This window comes from Labrus bergylta, chromosome 23, assembly GCF_963930695.1.
Source record: "Labrus bergylta chromosome 23, fLabBer1.1, whole genome shotgun sequence".
Taxonomy (NCBI): Eukaryota; Metazoa; Chordata; class Actinopteri; order Labriformes; family Labridae; genus Labrus; species Labrus bergylta.
The window spans coordinates 19,622,789-19,642,972 of NC_089217.1; the positions used below are offsets into that span (position 1 = coordinate 19,622,789).

Genomic DNA, 20,184 nt, shown 5'->3' on the forward strand with positions numbered 1-20,184 from the left:
GGTTGATCACGATAGCATAAAGTACAAGAGATCGAGGGTGGTATTTGTAGTGCTTACTTTAGCCCTACAGGGGGGGCGCTGTTTTGCCATGTTGATATCAAACATGTTGCGCTGTGTTTGGCTTATTAAGGCCACAAAAACGCTGATTTAACACAGGAGAGATGGTACATTCTCAATGTGTAGCCTCAGTTTTCATGTTGGTGTGAAGGAGGAAGAATTTAACAATTAAACACCTTTTAAATGAGTTCAAATGGGACACCAATTTGAAGCCTTTGTCCTTATAAGCTTCCCTTGAATGTAGGATGGCGATGATGCATTATCAGGGGATAAGATTAGCGTGATAACCGACCCCGGTCTCCCCTATACGTACGGCTAAACAGCTGTTTGTTGATTATAGAAAGTTTACTGAACATTTGGAGCAAACTGTGGAATTCCTGATGGGACTTAAAGGAGCTGAATAACGACTTCAAAGAGAATATTCACATCTCATGAGTCACTATTATATTCATATATGTGATACAATACAGGAGGTTATGAAAGGATACGATACAAGTTGATAGGATTCAGTGTGACACGCCAGAGTACGCTGCAAAACGCTCTGATACACCACTTTTCATTACAATGCGATACAATTCTGGATGATACGATATGATCCGATTAGATCAGGTATGATACAATACAATAGGATACAATAATGAGATGAGGTACGATAAAAAACATACAATTTAATACACCAATGTACAGTATGGGGCGGTACGTTGGACATGATATCATGTGGTTGGGCACAGTATGAAACAATATGATATGCCAATTTACAATCTGATATGATGTGATACGATTACATCGGATATGATGACCGGATACAATACTTTACAATACAATATGATACGATATGATGAGGTACGGTCAAAAACAATGCAAAATGGAAATGAACAGTATGGGGCGGTAAAGGCTAGAATAGGATGCGATACAACTAGATTCTATGAGATATCATGCTGTAGGACGCAGCACCACCATGCCATACCATATACCAGCAACACGGCACTAAATGAAGCGATACCGTAATGTACACTACAGTACAGTCCGGTACGATATGTTTTTTTTTAAGATTTATTTTTGGGCATTTTGTGCCTTTATTAGAGAGACAGGACAGTGGATAGAGTCGGAAGTCAGGGAGAGAGAGAGAGAGTAGGAAATGACATGCGGGAAAGGAGCCACAGGTCGGATTTGAACCCGGGCCGCCTGCTTGGAAGACTACAGCCTCGATACATGGGACGCACACCACCAGCGCCCCTACAACATGGTTTTATACACTTTGATATGATATGATTAGCTTCATTGTGCCTGTAGGTCTAGTTTGTCTAACTAGTGCTGCACACATTTTGCTGCCTCTACAGTCGTATTAATTTAAGTACAAATAATAAAAGCAATCCACATGTAAGCAGGCGCGGTAACCAATAACAACATACAACACGTATAGCAGATTAACGGTTTTGTATTGGGCTCCTGTTTACACAACATTAATTTTTAAAAAGCTGTATCAGACCTATCATTATGTTTCTGCTCAATGATACAATTTATGAATCGTACCCTGTGATTAACTTTATTTATAGATCAAAGAAATAATAAAGTCCTTATTTATGATGTTTTTGGTAAAGCCTTTATAGTGGCAATAAACCCACGTCACAGCCTCCCACAGTAGTTCCAGTTATAGTAATACAGGATGTCTTCTGATCATTTGGAGATAATGGTTTTACAGCACCTTTCCCTCTGATATTGCCCACCGTGCCGGTTCAGTCACTGAACTCCTCCCACTCAGTATTTAAACCCTCAATGTCAGCAGGCACTCAGCTTCACACTGGAGAACTTGATCTTGACCAACACGTTTGGATTCATTGGAAGAGGAAGAAAAGAAAAACCCTCAACACTAAATCCAAAGTCTGAGCTGTGAATACCAAGAAGGTAAGACTTATCTTAACATATCTAATGAGTAAATATATTTAAAACAAATGCAATAAGTATGTGCATTCTATGTTGAGGTTCTGGACATTTTCAGTCAAGTCTGAGGTAGAGGTTTATAAGTAGTGGTTTTGAGGAAGAATAATGTGGATTTTCTTTTATTTCAGAAAGTGTTAAAAAAGTGTCTGACTTGATGAACTTGATGTATTTAGCTGTTATTTTACTCTCTCTGCTACTTTTTTCTTTATTTCTTTGAGCAACAGGTTTAATTGATTTTTATCACTTGTGCTCTCTCCCCCCCCCCCCCCCCCCCAAAAAAAAAAAAAAAAAAGGTTTTCATCATCAATCTCAACTGTTTTAAAGCTTGGATATCTGAACCCGGCATCAACCTCTTGGGAACATTTAGCATTTTTTCCACCTCTCTATTTTTTATTTCTTTTTTTTTCCCACTCTTGGGATTTAAACTTCGGCCGGTCCGTGTGGTCGCCCCCTCCTTCCCGGAGAGGGTGTAAAGTGGACGTTGGCCCGGAGATGCGGTGCTTTCTCCCGCTTACTGTGTATTGCATCAGCCTGGTTTCCCTCCAGCAGCTGCTGGCTCTGCCGGCGCAGGAGCGTCCCGACACCGACAGGTAGGACATGAGTTCATAAACTAATGAACTGCTTCTTGATTCTTATTGGCTGAACCGCATTCTTAAAATAACGTAAAAACGCCAGTGAAGCCGCATTACAGTTTATTTAAAATATCCTTACGCCACCGGGTTCTACCAGTGCTTATATTGTCTGGCATTTTAGGGTTTACAAACATGTTTTAATGTCCATAAGTACAATTAGCGCAATTAAGTTCAAAGGACGTGTTATAGCCTACATCTCTTTATATGACATTAAAGGTGCACTATGTAGATTTGGTGGTGAAATTTGAAAGTTGGAGAAGTGAAACGCTTACACTGCTGCGGCCCCCCACCACAACTTCTCACATAACATTTTATCTTTAAACAGTTCAAGGGACCAAATTTCCTTGGGGGACAGTTTGGGTATAGAGTTATGAATATACCACAGAATCTGTACACTTCTCCATTGCTCTACCAAAACTCCACAGTGCACCTGAAAGTCTGCTAAAAAATTACTTTCGTTAGCTGATTAATCCTTTGTTCCAGGTTCTAGGGGACTAATTCCTGAAGATTTATTTACCTTAAATTAGCTTTTTCTTAATTAATATACACAGCTGTTGTGAATGCACACAAAAAATGACTTTATGCCCTCAAAAACTATCTTGAACTTTTCATGTTCGCCACAAAATAAGATATGTCAGGTCATGTTAGCTGCAAAACCTTTGTTATCTTAATTATCCTTTTGTCATAAGTGGACTAATTTAACTTTAACTACTTAACTTTGAATTGAATTTTTGCATTGTTGCAATTCACAGATAATGACTTTATGCTTCCTAAAACTGTAATAAAACACTTTTAAAAGCGCTAATGCCAGTTCACGTTAGCTAGAAAACATTCGTTAGCTTAATTATTTGCCCCCTGCCTCAAGGGAACCAGTTTCTCTAAATGTATTTACTTCATAACTGAGCTTTTGCTTTGTTTAAATACCCCATTAGTATAAAATAAAACTAATTTGACATTATCCTTCCTTAATTTATAACTACTTCTCTAGCATATCATTTAAAGTCACATGTTTAGTTTTTATTCAGCCAGTTAGCTAAGGTTGATTCGTTTTAGCACGTAGCCTGTGCAATAAAATCCCAGCAGTGTGTACTGTGTGTAAAAGAAGTGAAAGTGCTGTATTGTTCTGTCAAAACGATAGTGTTAACTGCAAGGTCAAAGGCTCTTTCATGATACAATGACTTTATCTCTCCTTGAGAAGATTCTCGCTGCAGAGTAGGCCAGCTGTGGGAAAGGGACAGTGTGAACATTGCTTTTTAAAACCTTTTAGATAACTTTAAAAAAGGCTACAAAGACCCTGTTTTACGATTCTAGTTTTTAATAACATATCTTAACAATGTTTGTAAGAGTTAGAAGTTGTTGTAGCTTTATTTCCTAAGACTTGTAAAGTAGGTTAAAGTTTAAAGCTCATCATGAGGTCATGCAGATTATTTAGCTACATTGGGAATAAAAGTGTGAAATCAGAGAGATCAGTCAATTTGACGCATACTGTACTTGTACTTTTCCAGTATGTGTAGACTATGTCATAAATCAGATTAATTGCATCACACAGTTTGCCCTCTGAACAATTCAACTACTATTTACTTAACTTTGTAAACACAATCGGCTATTCCGTCATTTCTTTCTCTCTTTATTCCTCCTCTCGAAACCAAACACCGGTCACGAGTTACTATTTCTGGAGGTCTCGTTTTTGTTTAATCTCCCTGTGAGTCTGTGTGGAAAACTGTAATTCCCGAGGTGGGAAAACCAGTTTGTCCCTCGTGAATAGCACAGCAAGAAATACCAGCATGGTCTCATTGTAAAGGCTCTTGTTAAGAGTGGCAACTTGTACTTTTCCACACCTTAGGTGTTAGAGGTTTTACTCACAAATCTCTAATTAAATTATGAGGTAACTGCACAACAACCAGTTTGATTACTAACAGTTACACACACACACACACACACACACACACACACACACACACACACACACACACGCACACTGTACAGTGACAGTTATTCAGCTGTGATGTGTGTGCTGGAGGGTTGCTGGCGATGCAATATGTGTGTAGTATTTCATTGTTAAGGAGCAGTGAGGAATTTGGATGAGTTGGTGTGTGGGCGCCCTCTTCTGGTGGCGTTTGGATCCACAGCTGCTGGATCAGTGAGATCACTGGAAGATAGGAAGACTTAGGAACACAAAGTGGGGCCCGGGAAGTAAAATCATGACCATTTTTGACAACTTATCTTGTCCAGCTGCATCTTCAAGTTCAGAGCAAAGGCTTTTTTTTTTTTTACCTCTTTGAGATAATGGACACCAAAGAGGATGAAAATAATTTGAGGAAAAGAGAGGGAAGGTTTGCATGCACAAACAATTGATTGAAGAAAGTTGATTTTAAGCAGGGGCCCATTTGACCAAATCTGCAAAAGCAAGCTCCTTCATGTGATCATTCCCTCTCTCACTCATAATGACAGGTCTTACTAATAAGAAACATCAGACCATGCACTGCCATGCATTGAGATTTAGCCGCTCAAACATATCTGCAATTTGTGAGAGAAACTTGTAAAATGGGACACTGGGAATTATTAGCTGCGGTGCAGGGAAATACATGTTTGCATCCCTTTCTGTCTTCAGTTCAACAGAAAAAAGGAAAAAGAGAAAGTAAAAACAACACTCCTGTCTCCTGAAATATCATCTACCCTCTGCTTGGGCTGTGCCGATAGGTCCTGTGTTACAGTGTGATGCAAGAGTTGATTTTTCATCTCCTGCATCTGTGTGTTCAAATGGTGAAGACCTGTCGCAGTAATCTAACCTATGACCAAACTTGGCAGCAGCTCAGTGATCGTGTGGCTCCCGTCCTCCTACGCTAAAACCTGCCCAGCCCTGCAGATTAATCCCCCATCATTCCTCACTGTGTGAAAGTGTTAGCGTTATTAGAATGAGTCACGTCTGTGGTTTTTAGATCTCTGTGTCAGAGGAGCGTGCAGCAGTTTGTTAGCATGTCTGTATCTCAGCACTCCAACAACATGAAGAACTACCCAGCCTCTATCACTTTCACATTTCATGAGCTTGTCTTTACTGTCCTTTTGCTTTGACACTTAAAAAAGTAATCTACACTGAAAATGCTCTGAGTGACTCTAAAGTCATTGTGATCACCATTACCTGCCTCTGCTCTCTGTCTTTCTCTCACTGCAGCTTTGGGTTAAAATATGACTGAAGAGACGTCATTATTTAAAGGGGACATATTATGAAAAATTCACTTTTACAGTGTTTTTCATATTTGGGTAACCTGAGTGTGTACTGACCCAAATGTGAAATAAACCCATCCAGTCCTTTGTTTGTGGTCTGTATAAGTCTTACAACACAGAGAAAAATGCTCTGTTTCAAATTTGCTCTCCTTGTGATGTCACAGTGGGATTCTGGTAAAAAAAAAAAGATGTGCCTGAAGCCGCTTCTTTCCAGATATTACAGGATTGTTGAGCATGTAGGTAAACTCCCCGAGGGCCTCTGGTTTGGGTCATGACATTTACTACAGACCTTTACCCACTGTAGCTGATCTCAGTCTTTACGAATATATTTGACTCTGACGACACAGTATGAGAGTTTCCTCCTTTCTTCACTTTTCCCAACGAGCCGTATTTCCTTCATCACTCATAAAAGTCTCATCTGACTTTTATTAGTACGGTTAACTCTGCTCTTAACTCTATACAGTACATCCTGTTCTGCTTCCATCAGATGCTGACAGCTTGATAATATACATGACTACTTTACATTTTTTGTCCCTGTCTGAGCTCTGTTGTCTGTCATTCCCTCTCTGTTCTGTATTTGTGTCCATGTTGTCCTGAAGTGTCCTGATAAGGACACGGCAAAATCCCGCTCAGACGCTGTAAAAATGGCTGACGGGGGTGCTTTCCAAACAAGGAGAAATTGCATGTTCTTGGGGATCACATGCAATGCATACCCTTCATTGTCCCTTTTACATAACGTCTTGTGGTTTGTTTGTTGTAAGGGAAAAATAGCCGGGGTCCGCAGCCAAACAACAAGTTAAATATGGCTTTAGCAAATAAGCTGGCTTTACAATACAGATTCCAGAAGTGGAAACGACTCATTGCTTCGAGACGAAAGACATGTAAAGCCTGTTTGTGGTCAAGCTTTTGTTGCATTGACCAACTGGGCCTCCGCTCGGTCTGGATCAGGGTACGATGACATGACAAGTCACTGGATGTTGATGTAAGGACAAGCGTGGTCCAACTATTTCAAGGTCAAATCAAGTCATGTTTTTCCCCGAAAATAATCAGTTATACATTAACCTGCTGTTGTAAGCCTGGATTTGAACTGCGTGGGCCTCTAACGTCAGACGCTCTTATCATGATATTTACCTGAAAAACAGACTGAATCCACCTCACGCAGGGCGGCTTCCTGACTTGTTGATGTTTGTTCAGCCACTTGGCACATGCAGTAACCTTTAGATCCGTGCTCGTGATTCGCTATCTATATTCTGACATGTTTTCGTCTTATCAAGAACAACAAGAACATTACTCTCCCACTCTTGATCGCGTGTACATTCTCAGAGAAGCACTTGCAGAATGATTTTGAACTAGGATTTCCTCTGCATTAAATCATTTTAAGAGAGGTCTCTCTCTGTATAACTTTTTTAAATTTGTTGCATATTGTAAACAGGAAATGTGGCTTTGGGCTGCTCAGAGATATATGTACAGTGAGTGTAAACATTGGTATAGCTCGTTAGCGGTCAATCTGATCATACCAAGGCTGAAGCTGAGGAGGGCGAGGAGGAGCTGCTACTGTACCAAGCAGGCAGAGAATTCCTCTGTGGATTAATGGCTAAGACCTAAATCCCATCCTCCACATCCATAAAGAGCAAGTTTCCACTTTGCACAGAAAGCCACATCAATCTGGATGCAGTTTATAAAAATACAGTATTTTACTGTCTCTCCCTCAGTATACATGTATATAAAAATAATGCCTTATAGTGGGAGATGTGACACATAAAAGCTTCAGTGAAACAAAGACAGCCCCTAAGGAAAAAAGAAACCTTATTTCATCTGTTGTTGGACTGGAAATATTTTGTCTACTCGCTTGCATTGATGTGGTTTAAGAGCAGACGCATAGTTTTCTATTGGCATCCTTTATATACAATTTACTAGCTGCAGTACAGTAAGCATGTCCGGTATTGCTTGCATAAAGAAACTCACATCCCACTGAGGAGGTTATGAAATCGGAGATGCCCGCAAACAATTGGGACCAGTGTTTTGTGTTGAATAAATCACCTTTCCTTTCTATTTTCGTCCAGCTTCCTGTTCACAACAATCTCTCTACTGTTACCTAGAGGGGGATTACAAATCTATGTGCCATTTTTACTGCTAATTAAGGCTGCCTAGGTAAGCTAGCTTTGGCCTTGCTGATAATCAGGTAGTGTATCAGCAAAAATAGTACCTACGATTGGGTTCGCCCTCTGCAGGTTAGGGTCGGGAGTGTGGAGAGAGTAGTACTTGTTGGGTCGTTAAAAGGCTTTGGTAATCCAATCCAATAAGTTCTGAAACTTTCCAAGGGCTTACAAGTACAAGGGCCGCTCATGCTTTGGTCAATGTGGTGAGAAAAAACAAACAAACAAGGAAGCGTGAAAGGGATCCGACATTTTCCAAACTATGAAACCAGAAAAATCATCTTCAATTATCAGGAATTTTAGTTCAAAGCTTAAGCTTAGACCATGCAAGGTGTCAAATCCCAGTCAGCTCAACAATGAAAGACAAAGTAGCTCGGACATCTTTGATCGGCTGCCAGCTGTGGAGATTTCCATTCCTGTTGAGTTTTAGGATCACAACGCTAAAAGCCAAATTAGCCTCTTTTGTGGGATCAAACGTGACTGAGTGAATAAGTTCTCTTCTGCATCATCCTTTAAACTTCTGCAAGAAACCTAAAAGTCTTTTCAGACAGGATGTAACTGGAGCTGCTTCTGGGCATGCTGACTCACGGTTTGGCCTTTCGCTCAACGATCCATTGCAAATTCTTCAGACAGGCATTGTCATAAAAAATGACATTTCAGTTCGGCAGTGTGCTCTTAGAGAAATGCTGTTCTTAGAATGTGACATGTGTGAACTTAATTGAAGGGAAAAAGCTTCACTTGAGATACGAAAGAAGAACTTTGCATTGGAAACCTTGATAAACAAAAAAGGCACAAACCCATTGAACCTTTTATGTAGAAAATGTTGTGATTCTCGTTTCTAAGACTTTCAGTTACTATCCAGTTGTTTTCTGGCACTGTGGAATTCACAAGATGCCATCATTCAATGAAAAAGTCCTTTGTGAAGATGGAAGAAATGTTATAGTTTGTTGTGCAGTGTTTTATGGTAAACGAAGCATCATCTCTTAAAGATTGAATGACACTCGAGCCAGGTAGGCACAGGGAAGTCAAAGCATTGGTGTCATGGACAGCCAAGGTACAGCTTGTTTTACGTTACAGTTTGTTCTTTATAGGGTTTACAACTTAATCCCCTATACTGTATAAACCAAGATAGATTACTGACTCGACAAAGGGGGCAACTCCACCGGGGGTTTCAGAACCTCTGAGGCCAAAAAGCTTAGTATTTCTGGTGTGGGAATTAACCTGTTGTCATAATTCATACTCTATGACCAACTAAAGGATATCTATGTCATCATAGGCTGGTATTAAAGTAGACAGCCTCTTAGTAGCCAGATAAATCCTAAACCTGCAGTTTTTCCAAAGAAGTATGAGCGTATAGAAGTCTTCCAGAGAATGATCCTACTTCTCTCTTCAGTTGTAACCTCTGTTACCTTACCATTTTTCTAAAGAGTTAATGGTTTCAGACGCTAGTTTGAAGTCTCATTGTGGTTGACCAGTAGGTTCCAAGACAACCTCTCAAACAGGATAGAGGCGTAGGAATGTGCATTGGATCCAAAATGCCAAGATGGCAACAGCCAAAGTGCCAAACTTTAAAAAGGTAGTCTTAAAGCCAAATACAGTCTCAGTTGCCGGGAACACTTTTTTAAAATCCAGTATATGTACTATGTATTTAGTACTGGCGGATAACAAGGGTGACTTTAAACTCTAGGGTTGTCTTCTGGACTAATCTCGCTAAGAGGATGAAAAGGATGGGTTTCTTTTGCTCTTGTTATAAAATGTTGAGCTCCAAGTTACAAGTTACAAAAAATTAATACTATCAATTACAATTCTGTGTTAAATAGATAAAGTCCAAATAGATTAGAATACAAACGTACAATCTACATTATTTTAATGATAGTATCGAAAAGTACAGAAGTTTTAAAAAGCTACTTCTATATCATAACACACTTGCTAAAAAGAGGAATGAATACATAAAACAATTGCAAGCAAAACCTTAAAAAATGTTTTCCAAATTACACCAATAGGTCGACAACATATTTGTGCAATTTAGACAGTGTGCAGGAGTTTGCTTGAAAAGGTAAAACAAGAACTAACCTACTATTGGAAGCCTAGACCATCTATTTTTAAATTGCCGGGTATCTAAATAAATGTTCATATTGTTTGATTCTGACTTTTTTTAGATCATATTTTGGATCATGTTAAAACCAGACTGTGTTCACAGCGAGCCATTTGGTTATTTTGCTTGTGGGTGTTGCATACAGATGCAAAAAAAGACAACAGTTTGATACTGCTGCCATGTGAGTCATGAACTGTGCAGCCAAATCTGACTGCAGCCCAGGTGGGTGTAACATGGTGATGTGGCATCACGGCACAATGAGCCTGTCCTGGAAAAAGCGCTGGCCTCTGTCTATGGTCAGGCGTTATGCAACTATTTATTCAGCCACTGTTGCACAGCGGGTCATTTACAGGCTACCGGACCTGCCTGCAAAGAGCCAGCAGCTGCAGAACTGGTTTGAAACAAACCCAAAGCTTCACATTTCACAGAGGAATCCCAAACCCACCAAAGAACAGGCTTTCTGAAAAAAGCCTGCTGCATTGATGTCTCACATAGCAACCTCGCTCTCATCATAAGTAAAAGACTGAGGTTCAAATGATATAACACAAGTCAGCACTTCACAAGTGGAACATGTGTTTATAATTAAATACACTGTGGCTTCTCCCTTCAGGAAAATGGAAAAAATAGTGCCAAGCTGATGTAGTGGAAGATTTTTTCCAAAGACTCAGAAGACCCAACAACAGATGTATTTCTCCTGAAAGGGGATGTTAAAGCTAGAATTTAGTCTTTTTTTAAGAGGTTTATTTTTTGGCTTTTTAAGCATTTATGTAGAGACAGGACAGTGGATAGAGTCAGAAATTGGGGAGAGAGAGAGAGAGAGAGATGGATAACATGCTGAAAAGGAGCCACTAGTCGTATTCAAACCCGAGCAACCCGCTTGGAGGACTTTAGTCTCTGCACTTGCCACAAAGCTAACATGACAGAATGTTATTTGATCCAATTTATCCACTTGCCTCAAGGTACATCAGCACTTTTCTGTTTGCTTCTCCTTGACATTGAGCCATGGTGATGGGAAAACACTCAGGGACGTGAGCCACACCGTGCTGCTGTACAAACACAGAAGTGATGGTTCAGGGAAGAGCTGCAGGGTCGAGCTGTGAGAATCGACTGTCTTCCTCAAACAATAAACAGATGGCAAGATGGTCGGCACTGTGTTTGCTGAACACCCGTCTTTGGTCCACTGCACCGCAGAACCTGACCCATCTCAACAGGACATTTAGTTCAATGTGCAGTTTCCAAAACCCAGTTTACACCCAAACTACTGAAATATTTTTTTAACCAAGACTCATATTTGTATTCATTTTAGGGTCTAAGGGACAAACAGGTACAAAAAAGGTCTGGGATTACTACAGTAGGTTGCCTTAATAGAATAGAATAGAATAGAATTACTAATTATATATATTACTAATTAATAGCAAACAGGGCTGTCATGCCCGCAACAAAGACTTCCGTGGCAAATGCACCAAATCAAAGAAAATTGTGTATTTCCGACAAATCCATTTCAAACACCAAAGTCACACATCAACACAAGGTATCTAACCAACTATGTCAGTGGTAGAACTCAGTGATTGTTGAAGCTTTGTTTTCATGGGATTTCATTTTTTGAGATTATATGTACAGTATGTAAATGAAATATTTTTAGTGTCCAAGCACTGCAAGTGATATTTGAGCAATTTTGAACACAGCTCCAAATATCTGTGTCAACGAAAAAACATTTAGGGAAATAACCAAAATAATCGGACTCCTCTGGAGCCCTTAAGTACTTTTGAGACATTGCTGGCTGGTCTAAATCTACCATAGTGCTGCTGAAACCCAGCTGGCCATAAATGCAGTATGGAGAAGGTTTTGATTGCGTACATGCACATGGTTTCTTAGTCAAGATGTGTAAAGCCATTAACTTTTATGTCTGGCATTAAGAGACTAAGCACACAGTGTCCACATGTATGGTTTTGTTCAGAGTGCCTCGCTGTGTTCAGACAGCAGGCAAAAATAGTTTGTTTATCAAAGCTGCTTTGTACAGCTAATCTGATTTCTGCATAATTACCTGTACACTTCTGAAATGAGTTGCTATAGTGACGTGTTGGCAGGTATATGCATGGCTAAAGGTCATTTGTATTACTGATTGACTAATATACACACAGAGGACAAATTTTCACCTGGTCTCTCCTTTACTTCTTTAGGTTGGACCTCCTCAACAAGCTCTTCGACCAGAGCGAGGACGAGGCCTCAGCGTCAGAAATCCAGACTACCAGTGTCGCCCCCTCCGAAGCACCTAGCAAATCCCCAAAATGGATGCCTGGTTTACCGACACAGAAGCCTGCTTCAGGAGCAAGACCACCCTCACCAAACCTGGCATGGGCAAGACCAGCTGACTCTTCAAAAATTGAACGTAGGGCCCTCAGGGCTCGGCGCCACACCCATTCGGGATCACGAAACAGTCACCACTACCCCCAGCATGCCCAGTTAATGAGAGTGGGATGTGTCCTGGGAACATGCCAAGTGCAGAACCTCAGCCACCGACTCTATCAGCTCATTGGTCAGAGCGGCAGAGAAGACTCGTCCCCCATCAACCCCAGGAGCCCCCATAGTTATGGATGAGTTTTGGCAATTTGAAACACCCATAGCAAGTCTATCTATATTTTCATTTATTTATCTCTTAACGTATTACTATTAGTTTTTGCATTAGAGTTTGATGTAGTCCATTTGTTTATCTATTTCAAAATGACAATTATAATCTCATAAATGTGTCTCTTTGGCTTTTTGTGCCGACTGATGGATTTGGAGACTGAAGTTAAAGATTATGACTGACTGAATCGTCTTTAAAAGCACATATTTGAGTATGCCATTGACCCTGAGAATACCTGCCTTATGAGGAAAGCTATGTCAACATCTTACATAGTATGGTATGAATTCCAAATAATGACTGGCTGACTCTACCTTGATACCCAAAAGCCTATAACGCTTGCCTTTCAAGGATATCTTTTTAGAATCATGAAGATTCAAATTCAGGATAAATTGGAGTTTTCTATCCACGCTGAGAACGTTTGCCTTTTGAAGGAAGTCATGTCAGTCTTTTCTAGTTCTCCCCTCTGAACTCCTAAAAGAAACCAAACGGCCTCCATTTGACGTCTTAATCCTGTTAATGTAAGAGTGAAGGCTTGTCCTCAACACCATCCAATGGCCTGGCCCTGTCTGCCAACTGACCTCCCCATTGATGGTTATCCCGCGGCTCATTTATCAAACACTTAAGCCCCTAATGTGGATTTCACTCTGCACTCAGACCAGCCCTGTCAAAACCAATGTATTCCCAAAGACCTGGTAAATGACCCAATGAACTCTTTTACCTCTTCTTGTTGAGCCCCTCTTCATTGACAGCCTTGGAACTCCCAGGTCGTACCCAACTCCACATGCAAGTTCAATCTGAACACTGAAATCCTTGGAATATCCCAAAAAGTTACAGTAGGACCAGGAATTCATCACTCAGTAGGACTTTTTTTTTCAGGACCAAAGTTTACAGTCAGAACCAGCCACAGCACTTTGGTTACACCCGAGTTTAAGTGCATTCTGGGGTCAGGACTTAACCACACCAACTAAAAATGAAAAGGAAGAGGGTCAGCATCCAGGGCCCTAAAAGGAATCTGAACAGAAACTGACTTCCCAAAGGAACACTTTCGGTGTTGCATTATATTGGCCCATCAGCCAACACAGCAGGTCGCAAAGAGAACCTGAGAGCCATGGATCTGGGCTCTGTCGCTGCCCTTCTGGCTTTCCCTGCCAGAGGTCAAGTGTGAAATATTAGCCCTTTCACGTGATTCATAAGTTCCCCTCGCAAGTCAGGACTTAGGGTTGGTGGTGGTTTAATAAACCCGACCTTATCGCTTCAGTCATATGTACTCTCACAGCAGGGGAGGGGGGCTCCTGAGCCTTCCATGGTCCACCTATTCAACATTAATAAATCAAGGGTAAGGCCTGTGGCTTCCACACTCACAAAATGAAATGTTACATCTTTAAGTTTTCAGATACTTGGAGGTTGGTTGCATCAGTGAAAACAAATATTTTTTCTTTATTTTTAAAGCCTCGTCTAACTTGAATTTCTTGTTCTGTGAAGAAATGTTGCTGTTGTTCAGTGCTTTTTTGTTTATGACATTTGCTTGAAGTCACTCTTCAAGGTTTAAAGTAAACTCTGCTTACATCTACAATATAAATACAAAGTGCGGATACTCAATAGCATGGGACCAATCAAGCAAAGTAGACCATTGGTTTATTGTCTATGCAAAGTAATATGTTTTTTGATTTTTATAACAAGCATTACGAAAAACTAGAGGAAGAGCCAAGGGGGAATGGCACAGTGCCTGCAAAAGAAAGTAGAATGTGTTTGGGGAAATTTTCTTTAAGATAATTTTAAGAAACCCAATACTCCTCTCAAATTCTCAAGTCAAAATGATGTTTTACCGGGCATCATTTTCCCACATTCTTTGACCAATTGGAGGTCATTACAAAGCCTTTAATGTTGGCGAATCCACTAATATGTCAAATCATCCAATAAAAGAAAATGGTCTTGAGATAGGTTGGATAGCAATATACACTGATAGAGAATACATTAAGGGTTTTGAAAAAGGATAATTGGCAACACATTATAGTTTATACACAGGTCTGTTCAGGAACCTTTTTTGTTCACATGTATTTAGTTTAAAGGGGTTTAAATGAGTCCTGAGCTGACGGCTAAAAGCTCTGCTGTTACATTGTGGGTTTCTAATGAGAAACCCCAGCGACCAAAATGTTAGGTGTTAGAGTGCCCAATTTCAAATAAATGTGCACAGAACAGAATAGCACCATCAAAAATACATGCCCTGACATTTCCTTTTTTCTAAGTTAGTCCGTCTCTGAAATGGTGGGCGGATTACAGGCCGAGAATAACCGAGGTCAAGCCCTGCAATTCAAAATTTGACGGGCCTTATACTTTCCAAACACATGCAGCCCCATCTATAAAACGTACATTTTTGTTGAGAAACACAATTATATTACATATCACTGACATACTTCTGTTCTTCTATTCCAAGATTTTACTATTTGTTGGCCTGAGCGTAGCTTGCAAAAGAGTGGTTGAGCATTTCATTGTAGGAAATCAGGCCAAGCTGTTGGCCCACTTTCTGAATTTTGTGCACAGTTCAGCTTTGATTATGACTTGTTCAGTCACATGAGTGTTTTTAGCCTTTGTTATTGTGCATGCAATTTCACATGACGCATTAGTTTAAACTCACCAAATACCTGGCAATACTTGACAAAACGAAAAAAAACGTCTACGTCTTATGAAAATGTATTCTTGTATATTTATCTGGTATTACTTTGGGTCTTATTCAGTTTCTTCTTATATTTAGTCTCTCAGCCACAATCTGGACTCTCTTGTGTCTGTAAGCATTAGGAGGGTCTGGAGGTCACAGGGTAATATTCCTTAGTCCTAATCTGTTCAAAGGCTTGCTGAGGTGAAACATGCCATTCTCTCTGCTGTAATGGAGCTAATCAATGTCTCGTGACGGATCATTAAAAGACTTTTGAAACGCTCTAAAACCCTGGTGGATCTCTTCTACTTTTCAAATTGTGCTAATTCTGTGTTTGAGCTGCTGTGCGTAGCCTATCAGGAGACGTATCTGCTGTGTTTAACCTGCTCTCTGGACCATTGTGCTGCCTGACTCCCGCACTACGTTTTTTTTTTGTGTTCTCAGAAGTTGTATCACGTAAAGTTGTGTGAACACGACCGCTAATACCTCCCCGTAGAAACAGCCAGAGTCTTCATGGCTCGCTCTTTGCAAAGAGGAATGAGAGCAGACAGACTCGGCGTGTGAAAATATTTCTGTTAGTTTTGTGAGATAGTCAATGCAGTCGCACGATCTCCTTTAGGATTACAGGAAAGCACTTTAATGCAAACGCTTGTGTCGAGAGTTCCCCTCGTGATGAAGTTGTGTAAGTTTGACGAGGCTCCTCTTGTAAATGTTGCTTTTGAGATGTGTTTTGAAGATGTCGGTGCACTCCATGTGGACGATTGTGAACGACGTGTGCACCTATAAAAAAAACATATTTATATTTAGCCAAACTATTTAAGTAAAGTTATGTATTTAAGTTATCTTTGTATGTTCATATCTGTGTGTCGCCAAAGACTATTTATCTCTCCTTCAACGTGACCTTATGGTAGGAAAGGAAGTCTTAACTGTAGTTCAAATGTTACTGTTTAACAATGTCCTTCTCTCTGTAAAATAAAGAACTATACTGTAGCATGACGGAGTAAGGAGTGTGATTTAATGAGCATAGCTTTGTGTGCGTGCAGGAAGGTTTTATACACACGTCGCTTAGCTGCAAGAAGAAAACCACCAATGAAAAAGGACCAAGAAGAATGCTAGGTTAATGTTTCCAGTGTATTTTTACAATCATACAACAATGAACTCATCAACACTTGTACAGAACATTAGAGTAGAAGGTACACATCCTGTTAGTTACTGTAATATATACACAGAAACATAGTTCTAACTTTCTCTTGTACTGTCAAAGAACACGTTGTTTCATTTGGTAAATACTTACAAAACGTATATAAAAACTCTACAAACTGCATATTATTTATAATACTGATAACTATGACAAACACAGTGTAGCTTAAATGTGAATTCCCAAGCAAGACTCAACACAGTTACAGGGTTTCCTCTGCACCAGAGCTGGGGCTCTGCTCATAAAACATGCTTTCCTATGTTGCTGAACTCAATTAAAATATTACCTGAACACTCTCATGACACCCTTACAAGTCAGCATCAGCAAGTCATTTCAACCAGGTTACTTTATTTAAAATCGACAAGCAATTAATCCTAAAGCTATCGGACCATTTAGCAGATCACAAATCAACACAGAGGCAGATTGATTTTTTTGGGCATTTTTGACAGCTGAAGAGACACTGAAAAACACCGGGGGAGCAGAGCGTATGGGATGACATGCAGCAAAGGGTCGAGGCCGGACCCGAACCTACGGCCACTGCAACGAGGACCATAGCCTCCGCACATGGGGTGCACAACAAAACCACTAAGTCACAGGCAGATCGATTTCAAGTTAAATTCCTACTGATCAGGCATTTTAACATTTAAAAAAAATAACTTATAATTTATAATTAGTCCTCAATTATGCATGTTTTTTTTTTTAAAGTCAGCACCTCATTGGTTAAACATTACTAAGTTCATATATGAATTATTCTTCTGAACCTGCAAGAGACTGAGTGTTATCATATTGTCTTTATCTACTTGTCTATACCTCAAAATACAGTCCTTCTGCTCAGATGTGTTAAAGGGGACACCAAACTTTAATTGTCACATTTTAAACACCAGAAGGCTGAAGAGCTCTGTGGCTGCAGCTGTATAACCATTAAAAAACAATTATTATTAAATTAGAATAAATACATAATGTAAAGCAGAAACAGTATTACAGCATTTTAACAGGCATTTAGTTGTGATTTCTAAACGGTCATGTTATTACTGAGATTTTTTTTTTATAATTTAAAACAGACACAACACATAAATGAAAGTTTTTTTGCTGTCTGTAGGGCCTTGTATTGGGAACCTGAGGGTCGCTGGTTCAAGTCCCGGTGCGAGCCAAATCTGGAAATTGGTCTGGTAGCTAGAGAGGTGCCAGTTCACTATCAGAGCACTGCTGAGGTTCCCTCAAGCAAGGCACCAAACCTCCTTCTGTGGAGAGCCTCCTCACTCTGACATCTCTCCATTAGTGCATATGTGTGTATTTCAGCCTGAGTGTAGCATGTTCAACAACAGAGAGTAAAATTTAATTTCCCCATGTGGGATTAATGAAGTACATTTTCTTCTTCTCATTGTGTATTTAATGTCTAGATGCTTGTAGTCTTCGTCAAGTGATTTGTATTTCTTCCATGTTTGTTCTCTGTAAATTACAATTGAAACATATCTTATCTGTGGATGAGATACATATTTGGCTTGTTGTGACTGGTTGTGACTGGTAAATTCCTGCAGTCAGTGTACAAGCTTTGTCTTTATTTACTTCAGCATCACTTGATAAAAACAACACGACACAATAAAATGATGCTCTGGAGTGTCTGAAAAGATTCATGTTATTCAGTTTGTGTGTGTGTGTGTGTGTGTGTGTGTGTGTGTGTGAGTGTGCGATCATTTCTACTGTCCGTGGTTCTGTGTCCTTGACCGAGCTTTTCTGACCCAATAATCCCTGAAGAAGTCAATCATTAAAGTCCCTGCACGACAAAACCAACAAGTGTTATGGCAGGCATGAGGGCAATGTGAATGAAACATTGAGAAATGTACAATCAGGGCAGGATGTGACAGCACAGGTCTTATGACTGCACAGAGTTAATGACTGACAGAGAGGGGGTTTGGTCAACAGGAGCAAAATGATTGATGCATTTCATCTGCTGGGTGAAGTGGGATGAGGGGGAAGGCAAGGTTATAGGAAGTCGTAGATTTCCACAGATTGATTTTAATCATATGACTCATAAAATGAAAACTTTCCATTCAGTTGCATCTGGAATCAGAATCTGAAATGACAACAAAAGCCTTGAGGGACCGAAAGACATGATGGAACTTTGTTTCAGTATCATCATAAAGTCATATTAACAAACATGAAAAGCATTACAACACATTGTATGTTGATTTAGTGTTAATAAGGTGTTAGCATGGGCTAAATGGTCAGTTGTTCTCAACTGGTGGGTGGGGACCCAAAAGTGGGTCGCTGAGCCATTTCCAGGGCGTCAAAAATGTGTGCCTGGGGGAAAAAAAAGAGGTGAAAGAGTCTGTGTAGAACATTTTAAATGTGTTTGTTTTGTTCTGTCTGAGGTCCAATCTGTACAATTTCTGATGAAATGAATGTGATTGCTTGAAAAATATCATACATTTGTTGATGAAGGAGTTAGTGTTGGGTTCTGAGATTAGACCAGTTGAGAACCGCGGGAATACAACACAGCAGAAACAAACAAAGCTCCTAATCCCCCTTTAAATAAATACTTCTAAATCATTTAGCTCTCATATTTGATTACATCATCACATACCACAGGAGATCTGGACGTTCTTATTCCAGGACTTCACTGAAGCTGCAGGCTGGAGACAAATGAGAGGAAAAACAAACAATGTAAACTGTGTTAGTGAACTGTTATTCCACTGTGAGCCTTCTGAACAGCTTCAATCCTCCCTGACTGATCTTCTTTCCACACTCCTGAACTGTGGAAAGATTTATATTTTACAAAATTTATACTCATCAAATCTTGCGACCACTGAGGCAGATGTAAGTCCACCTAGAGTCTGGTTCTGTTCAAGGTTTCTGTCAGTTAAAGGAAGAATTTTTTGATATGATAGATGTCGCCCTTGAGCACCAGCATAAAACCAAAACAAACTTCTGTTTGGCCACACCTCCTCCATACTGAATCCTCCCCTCTCCTAAAGTGACACACCTCCAACCCCTCTCTGCTCGCGTTCACACAAAGGAGTTATCATTTAAGATAGCACCATAATTAAGCACCATTGAGGCAGACAAAGTTGTCCTTTGCTCGAGCTGCAATCACCTGTGGCCTGCATTGTTGTGTTAGCAGGCTAATGTTAGCACGCGTTAGTTAGCCCGTAGCTTCACATTGCATGTAAACTGACACAGAATGAGCGTGGTCTAAAAGCTCTTACGTGACATCCAAATAATCAGTGAGTATGTTCTTCTTTATTGCATCTCTCTGAAAGATATGATAAAGAGTATGTTGTTAAGCTTTTGAGAAGTTTTTTTTATTGGCACAACATAAATAAAAACAGTTGGATTGGTTCAGCGAGGCATCGTGTCATGTATGAAATCTGTTTATCTAACTATTTAACTGAAACACTTATACCTAAAATATATATTTTTTTACATCCAGATGTTTTGAGTTAATGTTCCCATATAATTCATTTTGACATAGAGCAATTTGGGAAAGTTGCAAATCTTGCCTTGAATATACAAAAGCATATTTTAGGTTTGGCTTTCAAATCACGAGGTTAGTAATGACTGCAAACCTCCATGTTTGGAGCCACACAGCCACAATATTTTG

General features: G+C 39.9%; 1 protein-coding gene across 1 annotated transcript; it reads left to right on the top strand.

Annotated features, from left to right (window-relative positions):
• The first annotated feature begins 1,831 nt into the window (after positions 1-1,831).
• On the top strand, positions 1,832-16,375 carry adm2a (adrenomedullin 2a). The gene is made up of 3 exons (XM_020647162.3): positions 1,832-1,962; positions 2,292-2,588; positions 12,287-16,375. The coding sequence occupies exons 2-3, from the start codon at positions 2,491-2,493 to the stop codon at positions 12,702-12,704; spliced, it is 516 nt and encodes a 171-aa protein (XP_020502818.1). The 5' UTR covers positions 1,832-1,962; positions 2,292-2,490; the 3' UTR covers positions 12,705-16,375.
• The last annotated feature ends 3,809 nt before the right edge of the window (positions 16,376-20,184 follow it).